The sequence below is a fragment of the Tursiops truncatus genome, chromosome 21, assembly GCF_011762595.2.
Source record: "Tursiops truncatus isolate mTurTru1 chromosome 21, mTurTru1.mat.Y, whole genome shotgun sequence".
Classification (NCBI taxonomy): domain Eukaryota; kingdom Metazoa; phylum Chordata; class Mammalia; order Artiodactyla; family Delphinidae; genus Tursiops; species Tursiops truncatus.
Window position 1 is genome coordinate 33963591 of NC_047054.1, and position 18924 is coordinate 33982514.

General features: G+C 47.7%; 1 protein-coding gene across 2 annotated transcripts in view; it reads right to left on the bottom strand.

The window, feature by feature from the left end:
* Nucleotides 1–15681, bottom strand: part of SH2D4A (SH2 domain containing 4A) — a 74824-nt gene extending 59143 nt beyond the window's left edge. Inside the window, exons 1-2 of one of the 2 annotated variants that reach the window (XM_033848786.2) lie at nt 15317–15681; nt 10420–10794 (exon numbers count right to left, since the gene is read on the bottom strand). In XM_033848786.2, the coding sequence (XP_033704677.1) occupies nt 10420–10600 (181 nt within the window). In that variant the 5' untranslated portion in view covers nt 10601–10794; nt 15317–15681. Of the gene's footprint in view, nt 1–10419; nt 10795–15007; nt 15239–15316 lie in introns of those variants that run through there. The other variant, XM_033848785.2, reaches the window with a different exon arrangement.
* Between the last annotated feature and the right edge of the window lie 3243 nt (nt 15682–18924).

The window sequence follows — 18924 nt, forward strand, 5'->3', positions numbered from 1 at the left end:
GCAACTCGTCCTGACTTAATGCTCTCCAGGTGTCCTGGGCCTCCTGCTGACTTCAACTCAGAGGACAGTGAGAGAGGGACCTGTTACAGTGCCTCCACTGAATTATGAGTTTGTTTCCCAGTCTTTGACTCACGTTTCTATGCTACAGTGCTCTCAAGTTTGCTCTTAGGGACTCAAGAGGCAGTGCTGTAGAATGTCACACAAAAACAGTGACGGGTCACGCACGTCCCTGGCAAGGCCACGGCCAGGCCCATTCCGCTCTGACGGGGGAGGGTGACGCCGCTCATGCAGTGCGTGTCGGGCCCGCAGGGGGCAGGAGGCAGTGCCCGGAGGTGTCAGCGGGGTCGCCTCCTCCACTGAGGTCAACGCGACCCCCGGAGCTATGACTGTGCCTCAGAGTCAGCATCTGGTCTCCACTCCGACTGATCCACTTGGAGGGACGAGCGCAGTAGCAGGTGCGCACGAGAGGGAGAGGGATGGAGAGAGGGAGAATTGCATGCTCTACCCCCACTGAGAGAAGACCACGGACTTAGAGAACAGAAGCCAGAAGAGCAACAGAACCAGGGCCCCTAACGCATCATGCATGAACTACACCAGGGCTGACGGAAGCAGGGCTCCTACCAACCCCAGGCTGCCGTGTCCATATGCTCCCTGAACTCACAACATCCCAGGACTCTCCCACCACTCTGGCCGCTCCTCTAGGTCACCCACCTCCAACCCAGAAACCAAAGGGTGAATGAATGCCTGGCCGGGGGGGGCCTCCGGGACTCGGGTGCTATGGTCATGTCCCTTCTGACTGATGCCCGTGCCAGGCCTGCCTTGAAATACTTAGAGCACCACTGAGGCTGTTACTAACCCTACTTGACCACAAGGAAATTGAGGCTTAGGGAGGGTAACTTGCCCAAGATCACAGAGGTGGTGAAACTGGAACCAGAATTCAAAACTCGGCTGTGAGATGGTAAAAGCTGTGTTTCGAGCCACCTCTGACGCATTGTCCAAACGGAAATACTTTTGAAAGCAAGAAAGGAAACCCACCAACAGGAATGGCAGGAAATGGAGAACGTGCAGGGCTCTGCTGAGCAAGCTGGGTGTGGGGTCACTGGCATGTGCCCTCACGGCCCTGCAGAGCTGGACAGCTCCAGCCTCACGTGCATTTAGTGAAGGACAAGGCCCAGTCCTACAGGCACTTCCTGAAGTTAACCTGGTAAGAATCCTGCAGTTACTAACACAGGTCCATCCTTGAAAACTTCAAAAATATTTATGCTTACTATAGAGACAAAAGGACAGGAAGGAAGTTGGAGAATGTGCATGGCACCATGGTCCAGGGAAGCAGGTGGTGGCACAGACAAGTGAGAAGGTGAGCCAGGAGGGAGGCCCGCTGAGTCCACAGCTCGTGGAGGTGAAAGGGAAGGGCAGCCAGTGAGCATCTGCATCCGGTGCTCAACGCGTAAGACACCAAGTCCGTTACACTATGCAGCCCAGAGTGAGGGGCACAGACAGGGCTGGGACCAGTGGCTCAGAACAGACCTGGAGTAGATCTGGACCTGAGTTCAAACCCTGACTCCACCGGTGACCCACACAAGTTACTTTCTCCAAGTTTGTTTCCTTATTTGTAAGAATAAGGGGGGCAACGTTCACCTCCCTGGATTCTTGCGAGGATTAAATGAAACAACATAAATACAAGGCTTCTGGCTGGCACACACTAACAGACAAGCAGGTTGGTGGGGAAAAGCTCCCTGGGATGGAGCAGGTGGGATGCAGTGACGTCAGGAGCAACCAGGGGACTCCCGGGTTTCTGGCTTTGGTGACTCAGGGCCACAGATCATGGTGGAGATTGAGAGGCAGGACCAGGCCTGGGGGTGGGGAGAACCGTGGTGATGCTGATTAACTTGGTTTTGCATCAAGTTTGTAGGGCCTAAGGGTCTTCTGAGCGGAGATGCTCATTGGGTAACTGACATGGAAACCAAAGCTCAGGTGAAAGGTCTGGCTTTGAAATACGGGTGTGAGAGTCTGGCATAAAGAGCAGAAGAGATGCCCCAGGGAGAGAATACAGGGACCCTAACCTTAACCTAGTCTCTGAGTCTGTGACTGAGCCTCAGGGAGTCTGTGAGCATTGGGAAACTCTACACGAAACGTCCTCTGTGTGCATTTTCCTGGTCCAAGCTTTTCATAAGTTTTCCATGGAGTCTATGGGCCCCTCAATCCCACCTCAAGGTTACCAACCACCGGTGTAGAGTGAGACTCCCCTGGGGAACACGGGTATTCAGGGTCAGGCAGAGACGAAAAAAGAAGCCGTCATGGAGACAGCAAGTGACCATGACACCAACAAGAGACTCTGAGAGGCAGCTCACAGGGTCAGACGCAGCTGAGGAATCGACTGAGGTAAGAACTGACTCTAGCAGCAGAGGTCACCGTGCTGGGTCAGGAATGAAGGGAAGGGAGGGGAGGAAGTAGACACAGCAGGTGGCACAAAGCAAGGCTTTATCATGATTTCATGAAAAAGGGAAGATTTTGCATAAAGGAACTTGCCTGAGAATCCACAAATGAAATTTCACAAGCCCGAGTCTGTTTCAGGGGCACACGTGGAGCCTCTCGGGCACCACACACGGTGCCCAGAGCCCAGCCTCCTGCGTGAGGCTTCTGCCAGCTGGAGAGAGGTCCATTGCTAGGCAGCCTCCTTTGTGTGTGTTACCAGAGAGAATCTTACAGAATAAATGCTCCACGGCAGGATGCCGATGCAAGCACGTGTTCAGACGCGAGCAGGGCACCTAGACAACAGGAACTGTTACAAAGCTCCAGGTAAGCTGAATGGGTGGAATGTTTGTTGACAGCATTGGCTCCGGGAGAGTCAGACTCAGGGCCACTTACTAGCTGCTGCCCCGGGCAAGTTATTAAGGTCCCTCAGCCTCATTTTCCTCACCTGTAAAAGGTGAACGGTAACTCAGCTCCAGGCTTGGCTGTGACTATTTAATGAGATGATATATTTAATCACAGAGTTCAGGGTCTGACATGCCTTCAGCTCAATCAGTGCTGGCTGGTGCCATGTTTACTGTCTAGAGCAGTGCTGTCCAGTGGGCGCTCTGCCTGTCATTATACGTTTTCTAGTAGCCCAACTAAAAAATCAAAAGAGGAGTTTGCCCAAGATGATGGAGTAGAAAGACCCTGAGCTCACCCCCTCTCACAAGCACAGCAACATCACAACTATCTGCAGAACAACCATCGATGAAAAAGACCAGAACCTTCAAGAAAAGATATTCTACAACTAAAGACATAAAGAAGGAGTCACGAGACATGTACGCCAGGTAGGTGACCCATAGGCTGGAGAATAATTGTACTGCAGAGGTTCTCCCACAGGAGTGAACATGCTGAGCCCCCGTCAGCCTCCCCAGCCCAGAGTTCCTACACGAGGAAGATGACCCCCAGAGCATTTGACTTTTAAAGGCCAGCAGGGCTTAATTTCGGGAGCCCCACAGGAGTGGGGGAAAGAGAGACTTCACTCTTAAAGGGCACACACAAAATCTCACATGCACCAGGACCCAGGGCAAAAAGCAGTAATTTGATAAGAGCCTGGGCCAGACCTACGTGTTGGTCTTGCAGAGTCTCCCAGAGAGGTGGGGGTGGCTACGGATCACCCTGGGCCCATAAATACTGGTGGCGGACATATCTGGGAACATTCTATTGCGAGAACATTGCTATTGGTGGCTGCCATCTTGGCTCGTGAGCGCCAAGATCTGGTCCCACCCAACAGCCTGTAGGCAGCACTGCTAGGATGCCTCAGGCCAAACAACCAACTGGATGGGGACATAGCCCCACCCATAAGCAGGCTGCCTAAAGACTTCCTGAGCCCACAGCTGACTCTAGACACACCTCTAGACTTGGCCCTGCCCACCAGAGGGCCAAGACCTAACTCCACACACCAGTGGGCAGGCACTGACCCTTCGCTCCAGGAAGCAGGCACTAGTCTCTAGACCAGACTCATTGGCCAGGAGGCAGACACCAGAAGCAACAAAACTATGATCCCACAGCCTGCAGATCCAGCCCACCCACAGCTCACCAGACCCTACTGTGGGACCAGCTGGGACCTGGCCCTGCCCACTAGCAGGCCAGCACAAGCTTCAGGACACCCCAGACCCCAGACCCAACTGTGCCAGCAACTGGCTCCCCAACCACCAATGATTTGAAATGAGTTCTGGGATCCCTGGGCCCTGCAGCCAGACTCCAGGACCTGGCTCTGCCTGCCAGCAGTCCAGCACTAGCGCCAGGACCTACGTTCACCTGTCAGTGGGTGCACAACATCCCTGGAGTCTTTGGTACCCTGATTCCACTCACCAGTGAGCCAGCACTAGTCCCAGGGCCCCCTAGGATTCCTCAACCAGTCACCTCATGGCCAGATCCATCTACACAGCAGCCGGCAGCATCCACACAAGGCAGGGCCTGAGAACCAACCAGGCTGGGGACCAACCAAGCCCCCCTGATGGCCCGCACACTCAGCCCCTATGACAGAAGGGCCGACACAGTCCTCTTAGGGGGCACCCCTAGAGCCTATACCTTGAGTGACCAGGTTGGGAGTGCGCTGCTGGGACACACAGGACATCTCCTACAGAAGGCCACTTTTCCAAGGCCAAGAAACATAACTAACCTACCACATACATAAAAATACAAATAACAACTTAGACAAAATGAGGCAGCATAGGAACATGTTCCAGATGAAGGAACAAGATAAAACCTCAGAAGAAGAACTAAGTGAAGTGGAGGTAGGCAATCTACCCAAGAAAGAGTTCAGGGTAGTGCTCGTACAGACGATCAAAGATCTCTGGAGGAGACTGGATGCACAGAGCAAGAAGTTCGAATTTTTTAACAAAAGAGTTAGAAAATATAAAGAACAACCAAACAGAGAAGAATACAATAACTGAAATGAAAAATACAATAGAAGGAATCAATAGTAGACTAAATGATACAGAAGAATGGATCAGTGAGTTGGAAGACAGAGTAGCAGAAATCACTGCTGCTGAACAGGAAAAAAGAAAAAAGAATGAAAAGAAATGAGGACAGTTTAAGAGACCTCTAGGACAACATCAAATGCACTAATATTCTCATTATAGGGGCCCAGAAGGAGAAGAGAGAGGGAAAGAGTCTGAGAAAATATTTGAAGACATAATAACTGAAAACTTCCCTAACCTGGGAAAGGAAATAGTCACCCAAGTCCAGGAAGCACAGAGAGTCCCACACAGGACGAACCCAAAGAGGAACATACCAAGACACACTGTAATTAAAATGACAAAAATTAAAGATACAGAATATTAAAAGCAGCAAGGGAAAAGCAACAAATAACATACAAGGGAAGTCCCATAAGACTATCAGCTGATTTTTCTGCAGGTCAGAAGGGAGTGGCACAATATATTTAAAGTGATGAAAGGGAAAAACCTACAACCAAGAATACTCTACCCAGCAAAGCTCTCGTTCAGATTCGATGGAGATATCAAAAGATTTACAGACAAGCAAGAGCTAAAAGAATTCAGCACCATGAAAGCAGTTTTACAACAAATGTTAAAGGAACTCCTCTAGGTGAAAAAGGCCACAACTAGAAACAAGAAAATTACAAAATGAAAAAGGCAAACATACAGTAAAGGTAGGAGATCATCCACACACAAAGCTAGCAAGGAGGTTAAAAGACAAAAGTAGTAAAATCATCTATATCCACAATAACCAGTTAAGGGGTACACAAAACAATTAGATGTAAAATATGATATCAAAAATAGTAATTGTGGGGGAGGAAAGTACACAAGCAGGGTTTTTAAAATGCATTTGAAATTAAGAGATCAGCAACTTAAAACAATCACGCATATATATATATATATATATATATATATATATATATATATATATATATATATATATATATATATATATATATATAGGCTGCTATACAAAAGCCTCCTGGTAACAGCAAACCAAAAATGTATAATAGATATACACATGAAAAAGAAAAAAACAATCCAAACATAACACAAAGACAGTCATCAAATCATGAGAAGAGAACAAAAGAAGAAAGGGTGAGGGGGAAGACCTAAAAGAAAGAATCCAAAACATTAACAAAATGGCAATAAGAACACACATATTGATAATTACCTTAACTGTAAATGATGGACTAAATGCTTCAACCAAAAGACGTAGGCTGGCTGAATGGATGTAGATCAAGACCCGTATATATGCTGCCTACAAGAGACTCACTTCAGATCTAGAGACACATACAGACTGAAAGTGAGGGGATGGAAAAAGGTATTCCATGCCAATGGAAAACAAAACAAAACAAAAGCCAGAGTAGCAATATTTATATCAGATAAAATAGACTTTAAAATAAAGACTGTTGGGCTTCCCTGGTGGCACAGTGGTTGAGAGTCGGCCTGCCGATGCAGGGGATGCGGGTTCGTGCCCCGGTCTGGGAGGATCCCACATGCTGCGGCGTGGCTGGGCCCGTGAACCATGGCTGCTGAGCCTGCGCGTCCAGAGCCTGTGCTCTGCAACAGGAGAGGCCACAACAGTGAGAGGCCCGCGTACCGTAAAAAAAAAAAAATTAAAAAATAAAATAAAATAAAGACTGTTATAAGAGACAAAGAAGGACACTACATACTGAGCAAGGGATCAGTCCAGGAAGAAAATATAACAATTGTAACATTGTTACAGTTGTATATGCACCCAATGTATGAGCATCTCAAAATATAAGGCAAATATTAACAAAGGAGAAATTGACAGTAATGCAATAATAGTACAGGACTTTAACACACCACTTACAGCAATGGACAGATCAGCCAGACAGAAAATCAATAAGGAAACACGGGCCTTAAATGACACATTAGACCAAACAGGCTTAATGAACATACAGAGGGCTTTCCATCCAAAAGCAGCAGAATACACATTCTTTGCAAGTGCTCATGGAACGGTTTGCAGGATAGATCTTGTGCTAAGCCACAAAACAAGTCTCGGTAAATTTATGAAAACTGAAAACATATCAAGCATCTTTTCTGACCACAATGCTATGAGACTAGTTCTATCAGTTTTTCACAACAGAAGTTCATTACTCCCTTAAATTTAACACTTGGAACAATACGTTTTGCACCACAGTGGTTCCTCTTTGACTACAGAAAAGGAAAAGTTCTGAGAGTCTTTCTCCACTTCCCCTATAAAGACAGGCCTCCTCTGTGTCTCATCTTGCTCTGTCTTCGGTGATCAAGCCACAGAGAGTCAAGGCCGTGTTGTCATGGCTGAGGCTCCCCAGGCTGAACGAGGCCCCAGCTGCTGCTTGTCGAGCCCTCAGCATGTGTTCCTCCTCGACGGTCTGGATGACTTAAGTGCTACTTTTCCTTAGTGGTTCATAGCTGGGCTGTGGCTTTGAGCTTGTCCTTTTCTTGGCTCATAAATATATCTATGTCCACCCCATTCCTTTACCATTCTAGCTCACCACTTAGCAGTTCTTTCGCTGTCATCCGGTCATTTTTTCTCGTATAGCCTACTGTGGTGAGTTTTCAAAAAGCATCACTAGACTTTTAGTGATAACTAGCATATTGTGTATCCCAGGAACCTGTCCACCTTACAGTAATCCTCAGGCCAAAGTAGGAGAGGCTAAAAAACAATCAGAAGTATGGATTTAACTCAGTAATAGATCAGAAAATCATTTCGAAATGTAGCGTGAAAATATGATTGTTAGAGAGGGACAGAATTCTGGACCTCGTCTGCCTGCTGGGGCGTAACGAGAGGGCAGAAGCTGCAGGGTCCAGTCTGGTAGCCGCTGGCCACAGGTCACTACTGAGCACACGAAATGAGGCTGCTCTGGGCTTAGGTGTGCTAGACAGGTAAATGACCAGAGACTTGGTAGGAGGAAAATTAATGCAAAATACCACATTAATACTTTTATATGCATTATATATTGATATGATCATATTTTGGGCATCTTGGGTAAAATAAATATATTAAAATTAATTTCACCTTTTTCTTTTGATTCTTTTCTGATTTTAATTTACTTTTTAAAATTTTTAAACAATTTTAAAGGTTACACTCCATCTACAGTTATTACAAAATATTGGCTCTATTCCCCGTGTTGCACACTACACCCTTGTAGCCTGTCTTAGCCCCAGTAGTTTGTACCTCCCACTCCCCCTCCCCTACGTTGCCTCTCCCCGCAGCCGGTAACCACTAGCTTGTGCTCTACATCTGTGAATCTGCTTCTTTTGTTATATTCACTAGTTTGTTGTATTTTTTAGATTAGTTAAGTGATCATTAAAAAAGTATGTTGATATACACCTATTCCACTGTGTAAATCAACATACATTTTTTATGATCACTTAACTTATAAAGTAACATAGGTTTTTGAAGAGGTAGATTCAAACCCTGCAAAGGAAGAACTTAAGCAAAGAAACGGAAATTATTGTCTTAAGTCAGCACGAGGAGAACAATTCAGCAAACATGAGAAGCCCAAAGTGTTTCAAAGAGCCTGGGCCAACAATTCCAGGGGCAAGAGCCCTTCTGCTGTCACCAGGCTTCAGAGTCACACACCACATCTGTGTGTTATGTTCACAACCAGCATGGTGCCCAGTGGCCTGGTTACACCTGGTAAACTCTGACTGAAGGGTGCAAGGAAATGAAGGAGCCAGTTCAGAAAGATAAAAGCTCATGCTTCAGTTTGGACGCGTTACCTCTAGAAGGAAAAACAAGTATCTATTTGGAGAGTGTAGGGTACTGTGAAACCCAGAAGATCTGGGCACTAACTGGTGGTGTGACCTTGCATTTATTACTGAACTTCTCTGATTCTAAGTTTTTCCATCTGTAAAACAGGACAACTGATACCTATTTTGCAGAAATATTGTGAAGATGACATATAACGTATGTAAAAGTGCTTTGTGTGGTGTCTGACAAAACAGGTGTTTAATAAATAGCTGCCATTGATGATAGTAATAATAAATGAGATGCTCATACTTGTTTCCGTATCACTATAAAGGCTTAATTCTAAAAGATGCCGCATGTCACAACGAAAATCCAGCACGCAGCAACGAAGACCTGGCGCAGCCAAATAAATAAATATTTAAAAGAAAAATAAAGGCTTAATTGGAAAAAGGTTTTAATGAAAGGCAGTACAAGGTAAAGGTCACTAAACTGACTTCCTTTTTGAGTCTGTGTATACAAGTTAGATTCATGTTCTCAATCTTTGAAACCCTGAATGGTTTTATCAAATTTAAGTTTTCCTGGCTTAATGAAAAATGAAGAGAGATTGATCTTGAATACCTCTCTGTAAGTGACCTTGAAAACCGTGTTGTTTTTTTCCAAATGATAACATTTTATTACAGAAAAAGCATCCCAAATATAGGATTTCATAAACACTGATAAATGAACAAGTGCAACTTTAAAAGTAAATACAAAGTAAAGAGGCAAAACCTACAAGCATTTTGCCTTTAAGAGAAAATGTAATGCTCTCCTACAGAGGTGATCCCACCCAGAGCACAAATGTGGCTCCATCTCCTGTAAAGACATCAGGTTTGTTTTCTGAACTATGCCCAGTTTAACAATTTCAAAATGATAGCAAGAAGTGACACGGAATAAATCACTAAGACCAATTAACTTTCTATTGACCATTACTCAATAAAGGCTCCCCATCACACTTTGACAATTTAAAGCCGAAAACTGTGCTTTTTTTAAACAAAATAGGTATTCATCCATAACAGAATGTGCCTGTGTGTGTGTGGGGGGGGGGTGTTAATGTGTGCTTTTCCACATCTGTGTGTGTATATCCTGATGTACAAGGAATTCCTCCTCACCCATGGTCCCAAAAGGCCTTCTCAAGTTACCAGGGATTCCTTGAGTCAGGAAGACGTAGTACATCTGAAAAATAATCTCACACTAAAAAATTAGTATTATGACTTTTTTCCTGTTAGTAGTATTTGCATTTTAAGAGTGAATCTCCCTAAAAAAGAAAACTCAAAGAAATATCTCTTAGAATCTAGGAAATGCAAACAGCACTGCTACAAAGGTTTTGACACAAAGACTTTGTATGCTGGTAGCAGAATATTAGTTGTCTGTGACAATATGGGGATAGAACTCTTCCTTAATTCCCCTCAGGTCCAGCTCCACGGGTGACTTTTTACTGCAGCTTAAGATCAGCCTGATTTCGAGTAAGAGATCTGCTTTTGGCCTCACAACTCCAGGGTAATTGGCATGTGCGTGTGTGTGTGTGTGTGTGTGTGTGTGTGTACATGCACGAGCATGGAGACTTCAAGTCAATAAACTGCACCATTAAAATCTCAGTAACACTGAGGGTCCACCTGCCAAATTAGACCTCACACCTGGCTTGCTTCTGACTGGTGTGAAACGTGGGAAAGAGCGGGGAGGCATCCCACGTGCAGGCTCCCAGGCAAGGCGGGCTCCGCTTACCTTTCTTTGGTCTGGGTTTCACTGGCAAGGACTCCTGTTTTTCCATTGCTGCTTCTCTTTCTTTCCATCGGCGGACCTGCTCCTCCCTCATCTTGAAGAACAGGATCTGTTTCTGTTCTTCGCTGAGCTCTGCCAGCAGATCAGGATCTATGTACATCTCCGACAGTATCTGTTTCAGCATCTTTGCAAGGGTGGAGTCTTTTACACCTGTGGCAAAAGTTCTTGAAAATGGCTTCCAGGGCTGCCTTCACCTGGGCTGGCCCTGGAAGGCACCCGCAGACCTTCCCCGAGACTCGAGGGGCTGGGACAGTAATTCAACAAACTGGCTCTGGGTTCCCGGCACCAAGCATCCTGTCCAAAACGCCACTCATGAACCTGCAAAGAGCAACAGGCAAAATGCAGGCCGTGTTAAAAAGTGTTAAAATGTGCAGACATGGGGCCAGGACAGGCTTAGGAATAAAGCTTGGAGGAAATACAGTATTGCTTTTCATTTCACAAGAAAGCTGAATCAAGCTTTGTTAAGAGTTTGTGTAACCTGTATCCTGTAATTTCCAAAGATACTTTATCAAAAAACAAAACAAACCCTAACAGGTCAATCTCAGGGAAACAAAAAAATGAACAGAGGTTTGGCCTTCTCCCAACTAAGCAAACATACTATTACCTCAGAGCCCAACAACCCACTACGTCCATGGCTAAGAACAGAGTTAAAGAGACAAAGGCACAGGGAAAAATTAAAAGAAGTTATTTCAAAAGGAAATACCGTTTTTGAGATTTCTCAGAATTACCCACCCAAACCCAAACCAAACCTAAGCCATGCTCAAGGAAGGAAAAAGAAGAAATAAACATTAGACCACAGTGCCATTTTCCCATTTCTCCTTAAAAGTAGCACTAAATAAATACAATTATGTACTTTCATCTTCACAAAAGGACAATACAATGTTCAGACAACACACTAGAACCATGAAAACTGTGCAGGTGCAGGAGAGAACATTCATGTACATTTTGGAAGGTCACCAGGTTTTAGGTGTACCTCTTCCAGATAACCTAATTTAATAGGATCTAAATTTACAGACCAGATAAACTGGGGGAGTGGAGGTGACCAGGCTCATCACAAAGGGTCCTGGCTCTGTAAGAGAGTTTCTCAGAGGAAGGAACCTTGGACCTAAGCACACAGGTTGTTTCATGGGGGTGCTTACCCCACTGCGGTTTCATTCTACTTCACATGTTTCTATTTGGTCTATTTAAAAAAATATACCAAACCTTCATATTTTTGTAATCAGAAGGAAATAATGTATAGATTTCCATTCTGAAAAAAAAAAGATGTTTATTTGGTTCCAGTATAATAGGATACACAAAAAAAGCTTACTTATTTCGACTTTCCAGGATCACCTATGGTCTAAGAAACTGACGAATCCTTTTGTGCTTACAATGCCTCAATAATCCCACCACCTAGCCACGCCCTCTCAAATATCTTTTTCTCCAAACTGAGTTCAAATGCTCTTAAACCTCAGACTAGTCACTTAGCCACACCATGGCTCTCCCAATTCCATCACCTGGTCCTTCTCCAGCCAGACTGTGATGCTCCTCTCACCCCTGGGAGGCCCCTGCAGCTTCACCTTTTCATACTCCTCATGAATGTTTCTCCATTTACACCAGTCTTCCGAGAGAAGCATGAGCAACAGCCCAAGAGCCAGGGTACCCAGAGTGGTTTGCATACACAACACATAGCTCGATTCACTAACGAGTCATTGTGTAGCAGGGACCTTTACTGAGGCTACCACGGCTCCCGTTAACTGCATCCTACAATCTGCCGCATTCAACTACCAAAACTCAAATGGAACACAACGTTAACAGAAAATTTTAATTAAAGGCACTGTCTGACTTTAACTCAGTCAGCCATGCCCGCCCCCGGCTCCCTGGCTAGCTTTGTATTTTGCTTTGAGGTGATCTTCAAAGGCTGTAACGGCCACAGTACTGAAGTTCTGTGATGCTTTCTTGACTCTTGGGTCTCACAGCTTCTCCAGTGGTGGGCCAACTAAATCCACACTAAAGGAGGTTTCCTGAGGCTGAGCTCTTATCTGTAGGTGTCAGAACCGCAGGAAGAATGCAGGTCCTCAGCTCACTGGACTCCGGTGCTCCCAGACCAAGTGGTAAGAAACCAAAGGGAAAGAGTCCTTGACATTCCGGTAAATGTCCTTATGCTGGCACGTTCCTTGAGCAGGGGTTGACTTTCACAGAAATTAAACATGGGGAGGGAAGCAGCCCAGTGAAGCTGGAGGCTTCCACTCTGTTTCCCAGTTTGAATCGGGTGACTCCCAGCAACAGGGACAGTGTGGGTTGAGCCTAAAAACTAAAACCCTGAAAGGGCCAAATCCCCCCCCCCCACTTCCCCACCCAGAGCGCTCCTGGTCACAAGTGCTGACACCTGCCACGCAGCCACTACCTTGAGCGCTTGACATGCAGTAACTAATGAATCTTTGCCATAATCTTGGAGTTCAGTCCCTCACTATCCCCATTTTATAGAAGATGGAAAGGCGTACGCCGGGCGGTCTGGCTCCAAGTCAATACAGCAGAGTCTGTGAACCCAGAATCAGAGCATCATCGGGATGCGGTACCACTGGTGAAGTTTTAGAATGAAAACCAGCAAGTTCTCGCGAAAGCGGAAACGAACCAAAAGCACACGAAGCAGGGTCCCTCTCAGGGGCAGAAGCCTCACCCCTGCAACTGCAGGTGAGCTCAGGGGAGGCCAGGTATTGAAAAGCCCCCACCCCAGGAAGGACAGCGGGAAATGCCCGCCATGCCGGCCCAGGCGTGGGCGATGCTGCCCACGGCATTCACCGGGCACTCAGTCTCCTGGCTCCCCCTCCCACTGTCCCTGGGAGCAGCACGGGCGGGCAGTGGGGTGCAGGGCTGCTCTGCACCTCGGGGATGACACGTTCAAGCTCTCACAGCTTCCATTTTGTGCTGTTTCGCCTTTTGTAGAAAACATGGGTTTTTTTGGCATTAAAGATAACTAATGGACCTTAAGGGAAAGACACTGGCTTCCCTCTATCCTCAGAGAAAACTTGGGGACCCAGCTGACAACATTCATGTGGGGCGAGGCTGCTGAATAACATGCACTGCCTGCCACGCTGAGGCTGTGGACTCCCAGTGGTGTGAACGAACGCCTTCCTCAAATACAGCTCAGGCCACTTACGGGACGGCCAGCTCTGCCTTGCGGGCTGTGTGTCTCTGGGTTGTCACTTCACTTCCCTGTAGGGAGTTTCCTCACCGTGAAATGAGCCTGAACTGTGACTCTTTGTAATCTGAGGTCTAGGCCATATAATCTAGTGGGGAGTTACGGAGACAAGTGGAGCCGGGGTAGAGGAAGTAGAAATGAGGAAATTAGCTGACCAGGGTTTCCCCACTTTATCCCGGACAATCAGTGCTGCTACTGATTCAAACGGGCATGACTTTCCGTGTCTAACACACTGAGGGCAGCAGGCTTCCACTTATGCAAGATCCAGTAAAAAGGAAAGCTCGGCTAACTCGGTTTTCTTCTTGTACAACACATTTCTTAAAAGACAGAAATGACAAGCAACAAGTCCACATCTGCTACTTTTTCCAAAAATAAATTTCTAATGGGTCACAGTTGTCTTTCAGGATGCCTAGAGATGTGGCCTAGCTCTCACACTTTCCAGAGCCACTGTCCTATTTTTTTTTTAATTGTATTTTTAATGACTCTGAGACCTTACCCCAAATGCCAGAGATACAGCCAAATCAATAATAAAAATAGTGTGATATGGACGGTATAACTTTAATGGTAAGAATATAGTTTGAATTCTAATTCTTTTAAAACAGCCAGCTCTGTTTTCAGACTTTCAGTTATCTTACTCAACTTTATGTTATTAATCTATCTGCACACGGGCTATCTTTGAGGATAAAATGAATTGCCAAGGGTGACAGCAATTTGGTAAATTATGTAAATATACACCCCACTTCAGAAATTTGAAATCACTGTACACGGATTTACCCAGAAACTCCACTCATGCCAGATCTATGCCCGCATACGCCTTCCACTTACTTCTTCACTCAAAAAAAAAAAAAAAAAAACCTGTATCCAAGTCGTTCTATTAAGCAAGCAGTCAAACAAAGCCCTTTAGGAGGCGAGCAGGGACTAAGTTTAGAAAGAGGGGAGCTCGCCTGCCTCCTTCCTGTGACTCTGGCGGGGGAAAGACGACTCTGAGCGAACCTGAACAGTGACTCGCCGCTGCCCCTAACGCCACCCCGGGGGCGCCCGGCGAACCCGAGGGCGGGGGGAGGTCACCGCCGGGCCGCCTGCGGCCACCGTCCGGGCCCGTCTTCCGGGGGCGGCGCGCCCACCCCGGGCCCCGCGCCTTTCCCCCGCGCCCACGGCGCCCTCGAAGGAGGGAAGCGTCCCCGCCGCCCGGCCCGCAGGAGGCAGGCCGTCCTCCCCCGCCCGCGACCCCCACGCGACCCCACCCCGCCGCCCGCGCGCTCCCTCCCGGGCAGTCCCGCGCGCGCCCCTCGGGGACCCGGCCCGGAGCCGGAGCTGCCCGTGCGCCCCGCGGCCCCGCGCGCCCCTCACCACGACCACCGGCCTGGCCCTCGGCGCCGCGGCTCTCCCGCCGTTGCTGCGACACCGGACACCCGACACCGGACACCGCTCCGCCGGCACCTGAGCCCGCCGGGCGGAGGAGCGTGGGGCCGGCCGGCGGGACCCGGACCCGCGGGAACCCCCGCGCTCGCTGGCTCCTCCCGGCCCTTCCCGGCCGCCTCCAGCCTACGCGGGGCTGGGCCGCCCGGGGCCGTCGGGCGCCGAGGGAGGGGAAGGCGTGGGCCGAGCACGTCCCCGCCCGCCCCGTCCGTGGTCCAGTCCCGCCCGGGCCGCCCGCACCTGCGGCCGCCGGGGCTCATCTCTCCACGCGTGTCCCGCGGGCCGCGGCGGGTCCCGGCCGAGCGCCGGGCGTCCTGGCAGGTGGGGCCCAGGCAAGGCGGGCGGGACCTTCTCAGCTGCACGGGCTGAGCTTCTGCTACGGCGTCGCTGGAGCTCACTTTTTTTTTTTTTTCTTTCCCTTTTGTTGACCTGAAGTAAATTATCAAACTCTCCGGCGCTTGTCCGTACGGGTGTGGCTTCGTAGGGAGCCAGGACCAAGGAGGAGAAAGGTTGGAAAAGATGAAGACAGCGGAGAGAGGGGAGAAAATGAAAGAAACGCGGCGAGAAGGAAAGAGGGTAAAGGAAGGCCGTGGACTGCGGCCAGGCCAGGTCGGGGTGTCGCACGGGGGGAGGAGCTGGCTGCGGACGGAGAAGGAAATCTGGGAGGACAGTTCAGCAGAAGCAGAGCGGAAACGTTGGAGGGCATTTTACGTCTAGAGGAACGTTCAGAATGTGTGAAGCAAACAGCCTGCTTTGGTGACGCCCAGGTCGCAGGTGTCCGGGAGAGAGGCTGTAAACGGCGAGTGTGGACCTCGTCTACGCAGCCCACCTGACTTGCTCCTTCAGAAATGAAACCCATTTCTAGCCTCTCCAGACCTCGGAAGATACTCAAAGGTAGAACCTGGGGGCAGAGGTCAGGACTGCCTAGGAGCTATTTAAGAACTTTTCTAGGGATCCTATCAGGGAAGAATTTCTGGTTGGGTTTGGTTCCCACTGCTTATTAAATGAATGGCCTGTAGGGTGTTTCTGGCCGGAGTGTCATTTGCCCCCCGGCTAGCTGCTGTGGCCAACTCAGAGTGAACCCTAACACTGTATGGTGGAGCAGTTGAAGAACTACGAAGTTAGCATTTGACACATCCGAGAAGCATTTAATGAATACTTGCTGGGTGCCCGGCCCATCGTGACACTGGGACCTACAGGGAGCAGACAGCCGGGCCCTGCTGCTGTCCTCGGGGCAGCACTGCCTTGTACAGTAGCTGTGTGTATGTTTTATGCCTCTTTGAAATCATAAACGTGATGCCAGGACTGATCCCAGGCAAGTTTGAATCCTACCTGACACCCAGGCACACAACAGGCACGCAGTACACATTGGTTGAATGGATGTTAACAGCCCGACTGAGCACAGACTGTACACTGCATCATTCTCTCAGTTAGGAGCCCGGTGTGTCTTTCCTTTTCTCTGCCGCCTTCTCTACATCTTCCTTGCCATGGGCCTCGCTCCTGTATTGGTAAAATATCTCTTCTTCTCTCCTTTCTCTGCTTCCCCCTTCATCCTCTTCACCTTGTCCCCCTCTCCGCCACCACCTTCCCTTTCTGTTCCTTCTCTCCCATCACCCGTTATTTCCTCTTTCCATTGGCATAATCTGATACAGAAAATATATTTTTTCATTAATTTCAAAAACAGACAGCTAAAATGTTTTCTATTGCTCTAAAAACAACAATGGCTCTGTTACTTAATTATGAGGCCCTCAATTATCTTCCCTCTGGGCCCATGCCCTCAGAAGAAAGCATGTACCCACCCCGTGATCCAAGATGAGTTGTGGGAGGGTTGCCACCTTCACATGCTGGCAGTGCCCCTGTCGAGTGTGAGGTCTGGGCATTGGCAGGGGCTGGGGGCTGAGCCTCTCCTGCTTGCTGGCCACAGGCGAGTCACAGACCCCTCTGAAAGGAGTGTTCAGGAGTTCCCTATGCCCATCCAGGGCAGTGTTCCAAGAGAAGAGCTAAATATCTATTTACTTTATACTAATTTTTAAAATTAGTCATTTATTTGTAGTAATGGATACCATGAAGCAGATGGCCTACGTTTTGATGAACACGTTCCGTGGCATTCCTTTTAGAATTTTGCTTAAGATCCCTGCTTGTAGGCTGCCATGTACAGCCACGCGGCTGGCTCTGTGCAGCTGGAGGGGCGCCGAGCAGAGGCGACAAAGCATAGGTCATCCCCCAGCTGTGAGACACAGCAGCCCCAGTGCTGCCAGGAAGACCAAGAAGACCACTTTTCATAAGTGTGTGAGTTTTATAGAAAATGAAAGTTACCTTCAGATGTTTTCTTTAGAAAATAGCATAAACACCAATAATGTTTTTCCTGTCATACTTTATCGTCAGTAACAGAAAGTCCAGCCATGCTTTTAATTCTCCAAGAAGTAAGCTATACATGTGTCCCTTAGTGACTATGAAGTAGATGTGAAAGAAAAAGACTAAGAAATTTTAATTTTACTAAAAATTGACCAAATCTCAAAATAAATCTTAGTCATCAATTTTTTTTTTAACGTATTGAAGGGCTACTTTGTCTTCAGTTTTTTGCCAGCAGTTAGATTTTATTTTGAACGATTTTCATTCCTTTATGACTCTGTGTGGCTTTTATTTTTTCATCTTCATGAATATCAAGATAAATTATTGGTCTTTACATCATTTTTAAATTAATTCGATTACTCTAATTTTTGATGTTTCTGCTGAATGACCGTTATGGAATTGTCTCCTCCAAACCCACCCTATGGGCTGGTGACAAGACCATAGCGTTCCTCATTTCTTGTGTTTCTGTAAAAGCTGTTGCTACCATCCTGGCATCCTTGGATCTTCCCAGGCAGCTTGGAGTAGGTCTCCTAATGCAAATAAAACCAAAGTCTCATCGCTTAATCTTGGACCAGATTCAGAATCAGGTTTTGATTTCCTAACCTCTTTCTTACGTATCATCTTTTCAAAAATTACACAGATTCATTTTAGTTTTATAAAGCTTTACTGCCGGGATCCCAGAAGTAATTCTCAAGCACATATTAAAATAACCTAAGGGAGGTTTAAAGTTTGCCCGTTTGTCCCCTCCCCCAAGGGGTTCTTTTTTTTTTTTTTTTTTTGCGGTACACGGGCCTCTCACTGTTGTGACCTCTCCCGCTGCAGAGCACAGGCTCCGGACGCGCAGGCTCAGCGGCCATGGCTCACGGGCCCAGCCACTCCGCGGCATGTGGGATCTTCCCTGACCGAGGCACAAACCCGTGTCCCCTGCATTGGCAGGAGGACTCTAAACCACTGTGCCACCAGGGAAGCCCCTCAAGGGGTTCTTTTGATGGGGATGGGATGGAGCACAGACATCAACATTTTTCCAGCGCATCCTAGGAGGTCCTAAGGTGTGGCCAAGGGTGAGAAGCACTAAAATATGTGGGAACAAAGTTAATTGGTTAAGGGAGATTTTGAAGGAGTAGTAACGGCAGCCCCTAGACTTTCTTAAAATAAACATAAAACTGGATGTTCACCTTCTTGGTTCTGGTCTTGAAGTTAGTCCCACAACCTTGTCTGGGGATGGACAGCCTCACATTTCATAAACGCAGTGTCTGGCTCGTCACTGCTGCTCAGTAGGCCTGAGTTTTGCTTCTTTCCTTCCATTCACTACTTCCTGGTTGTGAAACCCAGATGTTCCCTCTGGCCTTTTAGTTGAGGACAGGGCTTCGCACTCTGGCCCAAAGACTCCCACCTAGGCTCCTGGCTCCAGACGTTCTTCTCTTCACGTCCTTGCCTTTCCTGGGGATAGCTCTTTAGTTCTGCCCTCTAGGGCCATCTCCCCCATTATACTCTGT